Source organism: Corythoichthys intestinalis, chromosome 10 (genome assembly GCF_030265065.1).
Source record: "Corythoichthys intestinalis isolate RoL2023-P3 chromosome 10, ASM3026506v1, whole genome shotgun sequence".
Lineage (NCBI taxonomy): Eukaryota > Metazoa > Chordata > Actinopteri > Syngnathiformes > Syngnathidae > Corythoichthys > Corythoichthys intestinalis.
This window is the reverse complement of record NC_080404.1, coordinates 41,410,464-41,423,312: the sequence shown is the minus strand read 5'-3', so window position 1 is coordinate 41,423,312 and position 12,849 is coordinate 41,410,464. Positions and strand designations below refer to the sequence as shown.

The window sequence follows — 12,849 nt, the reverse complement described above, 5'->3', positions numbered from 1 at the left end:
TCAAGTCTATGTTGTTGGTACAATCAGGAAACTGTAGGCCTCAAATGGCACACCTGTCATGTGCTTTCCCTGTGACAATGTATGACGGCTGTGGCCCCGCCTGCTGCTTGACTCAGCAACTTGCCTGAGTGTCACTTCAGTAAACAGACCCAGTTGACATGTGGCACCCTGACCTTGCGTCCTGGTGATAACTCCTCTCCAATTACGGCTTTAATTGTTAAGCAGATAGGTGTGAGCGCTGGCGCAGATGACATCAGTGAGGCACCCAAAGGCCCTCTAAGAAAATACTGTAATAGTTATTGTTAGTAGGTGACGCTAACGGCGGATATGCATGCTGATAATGAGTTCTACTAGAATCATAGAACCTGTAAAATATTGTATAGCTCACATAATCTTATTAGCTCAGATTGTAACATGTTGATTATGGCATTATTAGGAAAAAGTTAAATGGCAAATACGACGGATTTGTTATACTGTGCGTATTATGGGCCTGCACAATATATCGTTTAACCATCGCAATGTGCGCAACCGTAATATTCACATAGTGGAACGTGCAATTGTTTTTTGTAATTGTCATTGTCTTTTGTTTTACTTAATAAAAACTGCAAGTGTGCAGATCCTGGATCTCGTTTATATATAGTAAGCCTGGATTAAATGGCGTGATACAAATTCGGGATGTCTCCGATCCGATCATGTTATCGGAAATCAGGCTGATCGCGCCATTTTTCAGAGGATCGCAATCAGTATCGGGTTTTTAATTAAAAATGTATATTCATGTTTTTCTGCTTCATCCTCGTACAGCCTCTCACCCTCCCTCCTGCTAAGCAGCGCAACCTAACTGTGGGGCAGTTTACACGGCGACTCTGCGACAGGAAGACCCAATGACTGTGTTGCAGAGTGGCCTCGCATGCATATGTTGTCGGCGAAGACGAAAAATTCTGAATCCTCTCTCCAAATTGGAAGAATCCGATTGCGGGGGATTGAGGCAGGCTTCCTCGGCATGCATATCAAAGGCTCCCGCGGCGCGAGATCGCGCCAATAACGTCAGCACTCGTACACGTCACATTGGGCGTGCGCAGCGGTGCTGCTAAACATTAAAAACAGCAAATATGGCGGAATGTCGGCTTTTATTTATGGTTTTAATAATATTTTTTAAATAAATATGTTGAATGTTTCCACTTTTTAAACAAAAGAAAAATGCCATTGCTTCGAGTGGGTGGGCATATTTTTTTCCGGGCTGAGGGAGCTTAGTGGGGTCAAAGGGCATCATCCTCTGTCGCCCTGTAAATCTGCACTGCCCCCTAGGGCCTGGCATGAATACTACATCGTTTTCATGCGGAATTGCGACATTGTTCGAATGGAGACGGGCCCATGTAAATGCAAATTTGAAATGTTTCGTATTCTTGGAGAGTCACTATGTAAACAGCCAGTTTTTCGTAGTCACCAGTGCAGCTGGCGTTTGGTACTTAACGTTAACGGTGATTGACATGTTTGTAGCTTTGATCTGGCCAGAGAGGCCTCATTAGCTCTACGATCAAAGGCACAAATAAGTTAATCAACGTTAAACTTGGAGCCCAGTCTGACGTGTGCTGTGCCAACTCATTCATTGTGTAAGGTAGAGGCTGTTCTCCGCAGCATGAGCGTCAAAGCGTGAGTGAATTTGTTCAGGGTGTAGCCCGCCTTCTGCCTGAAGTTAGCTGTGATAAGCTCCAGCACCCCTGCTGCCCCTGTGAGGATAAGCGGTTCAGAAGATGAATGAATGAAGGAATTATATAAATGTTATGGAGAGTGATTAAAAGTATGGCATTAAAGGTGATGCAATGACAAAATGTGGGTGTGCCTGCATTTTTCATTGCAGAAAATAGTTGCAAGCAGTGCAACCAATGCAAAAAGTAAGTGTAGTGCTTGGCATATGTTAATTTTTTCTAATATCGTTCAGGCCTATCCCGAAAAAGAGATATTCAAGTTATCTGGTGAAAATTCTTCTAGTTTTAATATCGCAATATAATATTGCAATACATCGCAAACCCCCCAAAAATCGCAATGATAGTTTTTACCAATATCGTTCAGGACAAGCGTATTATGCATTTTTTGTCAATACCGTATTTTTTGGTCAATAAGTAGCACCTGAGTATAAGTCGCACCAGCCATAAAATGCCCAACGAAGAGGAAAAAAACATATAAGTCGCGCCGGAGTATAAGACGCATTTTTTGGGGAAATTTACTTGATAAAATCCAACACTTGAACAGATATGTCACCTTGAATGGAAATAAAAAAAAAATAGAGAACAACATGCTGAATGAGTGTACAGTATGATAATGTTACATGATCCATGAACAACGAAATGTGAACGTGGCCAGAATGTTAATGTAACATAGCTATTAAGAGTTATTCAGATAACTATAGCATAAAGAACATGCTAACAAGTTTAGCAAACCATCAGTGTTCCTCCAAAACACCAAAATAACATGTTAAGTGATATACAGTGCCTTGCAAAAGTATTCGGCCCCCTTGAACCTTGCAACCTTTCGCCACATTTCAGGCTTCAAACATAAAGATATAAAATTTTAATTTTTTTGTCAAGAATCAACAACAGGTGGGACACAATCGTGAAGTGGAACAAAATTTATTGGATAATTTAAACTTTTTTAACAAATAAAAAACTGAAACGTGGGGCGTGCAATATTATTCGGCCCCCTTGCGTTAATACAGTACTTTGTAGCGCCACCTTTTGCTCCAATTACAGCTGCAAGTCACTTAGGGTATGTTTCTATCAGTTTTGCACATCGAGAGACTGACATTCTTGCCCATTCTTCCTTGCAAAACAGCTCGAGCTCAGTGAGGTTGGATGGAGAATGTTTGTGAACAGCAGTCTTCAGCTCTTTCCACAGATTCTCGATTGGATTCAGGTCTGGACTTTGACTTGGCCATTCTAACACCTGGATACGTTTATTTTTGAACCATTCAATTGTAGATTTGGCTTTATGTTTTGGATCATTGTCCTGTTGGAAGATAAATCTCCGTCCCAGTCTCACGTCTTGTGCAGATACCAACAGGTTTTCTTCCAGAATGTTCCTGTATGTGGCTGCATCCATCTTCCCGTCAATTTTAACCATCTTCCCTGTCCCTGCTGAAGAAAAGCAGGCCCAAACCATGATGCTGCCACCACCATGTTTGACAGTGGGGATGGTGTGTTCAGGGTGATGAGCTGTGTTGCTTTTACGCCAAACATATCGTTTTGCATTGTGGCCAAAAAGTTCAATTTTAGTTTCATCTGAACAGAGCACCTTCTTCCACATGTTTGGTGTGTCTCCCAGGTGGCTTGTGGCAAACTTTAAACGAGACTTTTTATGGATATCTTTGAGAAATGACTTTCTTCTTGCCACTCTTCCATAAAGGCCAGATTTGTGCCAGATTGTTGTCCTATGGACAGACTCTCCCACCTCAGCTGTAGATCTCTGCAGTTCATCCAGAGTGATCATGGGCCTCTTGGCTGCATCTCTGATCAGTTTTCTCCTTGTTTGAGAAGAAAGTTTGGAAGGACGGCCGGGTCTTGGTAGATTTGCAGTGGTCTGATGCTCCTTCCATTTCAATATGATGGCTTGCACAGTGCTCCTTGAGATGTTTAAAGCTTGGGAAATCTTTTTGTATCCAAATCCGGCTTTAAACTTCTCCACAACAGTATCTCGGACCTGCCTGGTGTGTTCCTTGGTTTTCATAATGCTCTCTGCACTTTAAACAGAACCCTGAGACTATCACAGAGCAGGTGCATTTATACGGAGACTTGATTACACACAGGTGGATTCTATTTATCATCATCGGTCATTTAGGACAACATTGGATCATTCAGAGATCCTCACTGAACTTCTGGAGTGATTTTGCTGCACTGAAAGTAAAGGGGCCGAATAATATTGCACGCCCCACTTTTCATTTTTTTATTTGTTAAAAAAGTTTAAATTATCCAATAAATGTTGTTCCACTTCACGATTGTGTCCCACTTGTTGTTGATTCTTGACAAAAAAATTAAATTTCATATCTTCATGTTTGAAGCCTGAAATGTGGCGAAAGGTTGCAAGATTCAAGGGGGCCGAATACTTTTGCAAGGCACTCTAATAATGTGTTAATAATTTCACACATAAGTCGCTCCAGAGTATAAGTCGCACCCCCAGGCAAACTATGAAAAAAAACTACGACTTAGTGTCCGAAAAATACGGTAGTTTTTGTGCCATTGAGAAGCCATTTTACTTTATAGTGGCACCGGTCATTCATCAGTGACTTAGTGACAACATGTAAAAGTGTCTTATTTGACAAACATACCACTCCAAATTAACACTTATGAGGTAATTGTGGTTTGGGCCGGAGAAGGTATGACCAACACTTACATCACTATTTCCTCTAGGGGAGTAAATGTCTATTCCTGTTCATGAGTTGTGCTATTTGCCCAATGTTCGTAATCATTACAACACAGGTACAACAATTATGCTCAATTCTTGCAAACCCAGTTCCAAATTAGCTGAAGTTTTTAGGAAGAACACTCAGCTGGCCTTCGATGATGATTTATTTTTCTGTCATGAATAAACTAAGGGGAGTGGGGGGTGGGGGGGTTATTGTCCATGTGAAAAGCAGGTCAGTATTGGAAAAAGTAATATAGCCTACTTGCAATTGGATATGCCAAGCTGACAAAGGTAGCCTGTGTAACAGTCTCAATGCTGTTCATACAAGTAAACAAAACCTGTGAAAATTATTCACACTAATCTGTACATGTATGAACAGGTTGTCAGAGTAGATTCCCACTAAAAATTGGTAAGCTCGCAGACATTTTTTAGCCATCAAACAAGCCTCACCCTATTCACTTAATCTCTTTGTTTCACATCACGGTAATTAGTGTGACAGAACAATTGCTTTAAACTGTACTATAGGTACTGTACACAGTACTAAATGAGACATCATAGCTCTTTTATGACTGGATTGAAAATTATTTTGGTAAAACAAAGCATCTGGCACGGTCATGCACTTCCTTAACCCTAACCTTGCAACACTGTGATCCTATGAAATGCTTTAGCAGCAGCAAGTACGTGAACGCCTTCCATGTCAGAAAGGGTTTTATTAGAATTGTCAACCTAACCTAATTAATAATAAGCTATGTTATTGTTTAGTGTTCTTGGGTCTCTTGAGCCACACCATTAATAGTAAACTGTGACTATGGAATAGTCAAATACTTTGATGTATTTAACAGTGAGTGTTCATTCGCCGCCAGCCCTCTAATTTCAAATGGATTTGACGTCCAGCCCTGTCATTGGCATCCGATGGATTAAGCAGTGTTGTACAAACTTATGATAGCAATTAGGCCTACACAATATATCGTTTGAACATCGCCATCGCAATGTGCGCATGCGCAATGTTCCCATCACAGGGTATGCTATTGTTTTTTGTTTAAATGCAGTGATTTGGCTTCCTGTATCTCTTTTATATGCATTCATTCTGAGATAAACCGCCTTAGCTTGGATTAAATGGTATTATATGAATACTTGGGATGTCCCGATCACATATTTTTGCACAGTCTGAGTCCAACTCACCTGATTTTGAGACTGCCGATACCAAGTCCCGATCCGATGAAAAAAAGAAAGTGACGCTCAAACTGCCGAGTACAGCCTCTCAGTTACAAAAAAAAAAAGTGACGCTCACACTGCCGAGAACAGCCTCTCACTTACACAATAAATGAGTTTCCACTGCACACTTCTGACTGTGTCCCAAGCTCAACAATGATAAACACATTTGTGTCTTTGATCGTAGAGCTACCAGAGATGCCTGTCTGGCCAGATCAAAGCTACAAACCTGTCAATCATCGTTAAATTTAAGAACCAGCTACACTGGTGACCAAGAAAAACAGTTTAGTCGCACTGCTTCTTATGATTGAGGGTGAAAGGCTGTACGAGCATGAAGCAGAAAAACATACTTTTATTTTTTAAGTTAAAAACCTGATCCTTTCCACCCGATTCCAATCCTCAGGAAAATGGCGTGATCAGTCCAATTTCCGATCATGTGATCGGATCGGGACATCTCTAATGAATATAATGTGGTCATAGTGAGTTAACCAAAGTTTTCCCAAGCAGAGCTTTTCAAGTCTGGTCAAAATTCTTCTAGTTGTATTATTGCAATATATATCGCAACCCCCCAAAAATCGCAATGTCAGTTTTTTCCAATATCGTTCAGCCTTAATAGAAATCACTTTACTGTAAATTCAGTATGTAGGAGTTTACTATTAAAAGAAAGAAAAAAATTATATATTTTTCAAAAAGTGTGGTATTGGTACAGTACTGGCACTGGCCGAAACCACACAGATGGCTACAAAGGTATAAGTTTGGTCTCAACATTGGTAGAGAGGATATAACAGCATAACCTACATGTATACTTTCTGCTCGGGATGGGACATTAATAAGACCAAACAGATTGGGTGAACGGGGGTCAGGACTACATTTCTCACCAATATGAACCTAATTAATTAATATGCTAGATCAGGTGTGCTCATTACATCGATCACGATCGACCAGTCGATCGCAATGCTAGCATCCCCGTGGCTCGCGGCATACCCCCCCCCAATTTTTTTTTTTAAAATGTACATAGTTAATTGTAATTATGCTGTGTGTACGTTGTGTAAGGTTAACAACATATGAGGTTATGCAGCATCCCTCTCTCTCTCTCTCTCTCTCTCTCTCTCTCTCTCAATGCAGCTTCTTGCTCACGTTTTTTCTAGTTCTATAGTTTCCAGCAGAGTTTACTACATTTCTCACAGTTCAATTAAAGTTAACAGTAGAAAACACAGACAGAAAGACACTTCTCTCGAATCGAGTTTTGCGGGTTAGCAAGTTCACACAGTTTAATGTTATGTTAACTCTGATGCAGGTCGGACTTTCAGTAGCAAAATTAGTGGGGTTTCGCCCATCTCCACAACATTGACGTCTTTTTACATTACTTACAGTGGCTGCTGCTGGCTGAAAAAAAAATATAATATCCCCATCTTCAAAGGGGGCATAGGAGGCGGCATGTTGTCTACATGTATTTCTGTTTAGGCTGTGTCCGTGTGAGCATGCGTGTTGGATGTGGGTCAAGTCATCAGCCAATCAAACGTTCATTTCAGGGGGCAATATATATCCCAACCCCCGCCAAAAATCGCAATGCAAGTTTTTTTCTAATATCGTCCAGCCTTAATAGCAATTACTTTACTGTCAATTGAGTCTGCAGTTATTTAGTATTACCTGTCGATCACAACCGACTAGTCGATCGCAATGCTAGTGTGGGTAGCTCGTGGCACCCCCCCCCCCATTTTTTTTTTTTAATATACATAGTTAATTATGATTAATTTGTGTCTATGTTGTGTTGTGTTAGCAACATATGAGGTTATGCACCTCTCTCTCTACAAGCAGCTTCTTGCTCACGTTTTTCTAGTTCCATAGTTTCCGGTAGAGTTCACGACAGAAAAAACAAACAGAAGGACACTTCTCTCTGAGCAAATTCCTACTTGAGTTTGCGGGTTAGCAATTTCACAGAGTTTATTGTTATACTAACTCTGATGCAGGTTGGACTTTCAGTAGCAAAATTAGTGGTGTGTTTTGTAGTAAAATTAGTGGTGTTTCCCCCATCTCCACAACATTGATGTCTTTTTACATTACTTACAGTGGCTGCTGCTGGCCGAAAAAAATACTTCTAATTTCCCCTTCTTTGAAGGGGGTGTAGGAGGTGGCATCTTGTCGACATGTATTTCTGTAGAGGCTGTGTGAGTGTTCGTGTTGGATGTGGGTCAAGTCAATCAGCCAATCAAATGTGCATTTGAGCGGGCAATATATATCGCAACCCCCCCCAAAAAATCGCGATGTCATTTTTTTCTAATATCGTTCAGCCCTAATAGCAATTACTTTACTGTCAATTGAGTATGCAGTTATTTAGTATTACCTGTCGATCACAATCGACTAGTCTAGTGTTGGTAGCTTGCAGAATACACCCCCCCATTTTTTTTTTTTAAATATACATAGTTAATTATGATTCATTTGTGTGTATGTTGTGTTGTGTTAGCAACATATGGGGTTACGCAGCAGCCCTCTCTCTATAAGCAGCTTCATGCTCACGTTTTTCTAGTTCCATAATTTCCAGTACAGTTCACGACAGAAAACACAAACAGAAGGACACTTCTCTCTGAGCTGCTTCCTACTTGAGTTTTGTGTGTTAGCAAGGTCACAGAGTTTAATGTCATACTAACTCTGATGCAGGTTGGACTTACAGTAGCAATATTAGTGGTGTGTTTCTTTTTAAATTACTTACAATGGCTGCTGCTGGCCGAAAAAAAACTTCTAATACCCCCGTCTTTGAAGGGGGCGGAGGAGGCGGCAGGTTGTCAACATGTATTTTTGTTGGGGCTCTGTGAGTGTGAGCGTGCGTATGTGTGTCGGGGGTGGGTCAAGTCATCAGCCGGGAGGAGGGGGGGCGGGCCGTCGCATTTAGCAAGTGAAAATGGGTACATGTAAGTTTGAATGAAAATAATTCAGTCAATAATGGTGGGCTCCATTCTATCCTAACAACATGAGGGAAGACAATCTAAATGACCTATATAACTGAACTAATATCATACATATAAGTAGAGATGTCCCGATCGATCGGCATCCCGATCGATTCGGTCCGATCACATCATTTTCAAAGTATCGGAATCGGCAAAAAAATATCGGCCATGCCTTTTTTAAATATATATATATATATTTTTTTTTAATTAAATCGTTTTCTAATTGTATTTAACGTTACAGACATAATATGTTACACTCATCCAGAGTCTTTAGTTTAGGCTTAAGGTAGGGTTATCAAATTTATCCCAATAACAGCGGTAAGTAATTTTTAAAAAAATGTATCACGTTAAAATATTTAACGCAATTAATGCATGCGTTGCACGACCCACTCACACATTGTCGCATTCAATCTGTAGTGGCGCCGTTTTACCTATATAGAGAGATAAAACGCAGCATAAAATGAGTAGAGTGAATTTTGGCAGCCTTTGGAGCCTTTTTTTAATAGGCTAAAGCCTTTCAATCCCTCTCCCTATGACTAGAAATATCATGGGAAGCAATGTGGGGAAGCAAGGTAACAATTGATCTTTTTCTTAGCACCTTGTGTAATTGCCCAACGCAGGGAAGATATATCAATTGGTAGCACTACGCACAGTCATGGTTCCACTTCCCACCATGCATTTGGGTTGAATGGCTGCAGTATCATTTATTGAAAGCTCAAGAAATACACTAGATGGCAATATTTAGTCACAATATACAAAGTCACAAGTCTTTCTAACTGTGGATCCCTCTCACAGAAAGAATGTTAATAATGTAAATGCGATCTTGAGGATTTATTGTCATAATAAACAAATACAGTACTTATGTACTGTATGTTAATTGTATATATTCGTCCGAGTTTTATTCATTTTTTTTCTTAATTCATTGCCAAAATGTATATGATCGGGAAAAATTATCGGGAATGATTGGAATTGAATCAGGAGCAAAAAAAAGCAATCGGATCGGGAAATATCGGGATCGGCAGATACTCAAACTAAAACGATCGGGATCGGATCGGGAGCAAAAAACATGATCGGAACAACCCTACATATAAGGTTGCTTAAAAGTTGGTGGGGACAATTTGAGCATCCTGAGAAATATCGGGAGCCAAAAAATTGTATCGGTGCAACACTATCAGCAATGAAAAATATAATGGATAAGAAATGATATTCCTAAAACTGCTCAAAACCCTAACAATAATCAGTATACTTCGACCACCAAATTAACCATGAGTATAGAATAAGTGTGCTTACCTGGAAAGGCAGTATATTGCTGTCAGGCCTAAAGGCAACGTCCTCATTCCAGGCTTTGGTGGTGAAAGGACCATTTCTAGGAAATTTCGGGGGTGCAATAATAGGTTTTTTCATAGGGGAAATTGGACTCACAGGGGAAGGAACTCCAACACCGACCCCCAAACCGACGCCCACTGCTCTGCGTGGGTCTCTGCCTGCCTGCGCGCCGCTCCAAGGGTGGTTGGAGCCGGTGCTCCACCCGGCGTTTTGGTGATTATTCCAAGCGGGTGACGATACAGGTGAAGGCGATCCTTTAGCCGCGTTCATGATTGTCTGATAAGCGTTTCTCTGGGGGAAGGGGCCTTGGTTGGGGCTGAGAGGGGATCTTCTCTGCTGGGGCTGCTGCGCCGGTTGTTGATGCTGTTGAGACTGGGGAGCGAGCGCCATTTGCGGCGAGAAATTACCCCCGAACACCGCGTTGAGGTGGTGGGGGAAGTTTTGAAAAAGCATCGTCCCGTTCACGGAGGGTATTCCCTGGAAAAAGCTTTCGTCCAAAACGTTGGTGTTTCCCGTGGACCAAGTGCTGCCAAACGAAGAGGACGCGGAGGAAATCGGACCGTCGCTCTCCTGCGCTGACTGATGGAAGTTCAAGCCTGGCAAAATCGGTGACTCCATCGACACTTTGTCCGCGTTGCTGCTCCCGGTCGACGGACTCTCCGACCCCGATGATGAGGACGACGGCTCCAATGAGGGGGTCGGGGTGGAGGAGGAGGGAGGAGGGTCTATTTGCGTCGGATCTTGCTGATGGTGAGCCGGGGCTGTGTTTTTGTCCATCAGTAAATCATCCTGCATGATTTGAAGAGCTGCAAAACAGATGTATTAAACATGTCATCGTTATACTTTAGTCAAGCACACAGTACATTTGCCGCCCCTGCCCGATCTGACGTTAGCAGGACCATACAAGTGCAAAGTCCATTTAATAATCACACATTCAGTGAAAAACACTTCCTAAGAGAACATTATAAGAAGTCACACGCCGATTTGCACGGAGCATACACTCGATTTCGCCACGTTGCGTTTTCTCTACAGGAAACTCTAAACTGCAATGTGAAACTGAATTGTGTGGCCATAGGACCTCCCCTGAGCTCATTTGCATACGTCAGTAAATACAGCTGTCCTTCCATAGGGAGAAAAAGGCACCTTGACCCATACAGCCAGGTATACATGAGTTGACACACTTGGCCATGGAAAATGCTGCAGAGTCACGCAACTGGAATACTTTATGCGCATGCATCTGATTGCATATTTTCTCTCTACTCTAAATATGGACACAAATAGCTCAGCACATCCTGTTAGTACAGCTTTTTTTTTTTTTTTTTTTTTGAGCTATAGCGCAATGGTCGAGGTCCGCAGTGATACAGAACAAGCCCACGAATAAAGGGTGCGTTTTAAAAATAATTCTAAATACAATAAGTGCGATTTAGCCAGTGCAGGTAAAATATACACCACTTTGCATTGAACAAATTGCACGACTCGTAATACCCTATTGTCGCAAATCGAATTTATTTGGCTCAAAACATGTACAAGTCAAAGCTAAACGCACCGAAAACATTCAATAATGGTTCATAAATACCAAGAAAGTAGGCAAAAGTAATTGTTAAATCATGCAGCATTTTATTATAAATATTCTTTAGGTAATTACAAATTGTTGTTGCACATAAAAAACAACAACATCCAAATGCATATACAGTTGATTGGCTTGCCGGATAAAGAAATCAAATATAAAACACATTTATAACTCATTTAAGATATGTTATAACAACAGCAGCAGCAACAGCCTGCATTGAACACACCCCGGTAGTTAATCCGCGTTTTCTCCCCCAAGACCTTCCAAGGTCATCAGAATAGCCCAACTGCCCTCTTTGTTAAGCGTATTTACACAATTTGATCTTACAAAATGCCCTTTTGCATTCTACCAAAGACATGCGATACATTTCATCATGAACCTGCCTTGCCTTGAAATCCCCATTTAATCCATATGTGTTTCCCCCAATACAAAACCACACAGCAGCAGCAAACACCACAGCGATTTTGTCAGTCTGTCGCCAAGTTACCTTTATCGTTCACCCTTTTGGGACTCGGTGGATAAATATATTTCTGTTTGCTTCGTCTAGGTTTAGAAATGACAAGCAACCCTTGTTCCGAGATAGTCAGCAGTTGCCTCAACAGCTGATTGACTGCGGCGCATGGATGATGCCGCAGAGGACCTTGGGAGTTGTAGTTTATGGACGCACAGCTATCGTGTCAATTCAAATTAAATTGTTCCAAAATTTACATGCAACGAGTGAGCTGCGATGTTGAATTTAATTCTTTCAGCCACGAAATTTGTCTATTTCTTTTTTGTTTTTAACCCTTTTAGGGCACTCATTGATTAATCGGCTGGCTATAAAATGAATTGGACGTCTATCACTGTCAATGGCATGCAATGAGTTAAATGCTATTTAAAAAAATCAACTTTAGAGTGTTACTTGGGGCCTTAATCACAATGTACTTCTTTTTTTATTGGCGTTAATTTAATTTAGCTTCTGTTAAAATTGTATTAATGTATTTAGAATTGTCTAAAAACAATGTGAAAAATACATCATTGATTAATATTTTAAAAAGAATATGATCAATATTGCTAATAGTTGTGTGTATGTTTTTTTAATGAACAAAAACAGTCACTTGCTTCTAACTGTAATATCCACTGTCCTAGAAAGGGTTATAAGGTAATATAGAAAACTCACTATGATACATTTTACCGTCTGTTTTTTTTTTTTTTAAATAAATGGCAAAGTAGCAAAAATTCACAATATTTTAATATTACGTGTTTTTTGCATGTGTTGTAATTATAATTAGAAGATGCAAAAAAATAGCAGAATACTTTTGGTTGATAGAGTAGTCATTAAACTGTTATATTTTTTATTTTTTTTTCTTGAACAATCCTGTACAAAACCGAACCATATTGAAGTACTCATTAAACTACATT

General features: G+C 40.6%; 1 protein-coding gene across 1 annotated transcript in view; it reads right to left on the bottom strand.

The window, feature by feature from the left end:
- cpeb3 (cytoplasmic polyadenylation element binding protein 3) overlaps window positions 1–12,069 on the bottom strand; it is a 79,712-nt gene extending 67,643 nt beyond the window's left edge. The window contains 4 exon segments of the mRNA XM_057848454.1: window positions 9,843–10,684; window positions 11,936–11,986; window positions 11,989–12,012; window positions 12,015–12,069. Coding sequence (XP_057704437.1) covers window positions 9,843–10,684; window positions 11,936–11,986; window positions 11,989–12,012; window positions 12,015–12,069 — 972 coding nt within the window.
- Between the last annotated feature and the right edge of the window lie 780 nt (window positions 12,070–12,849).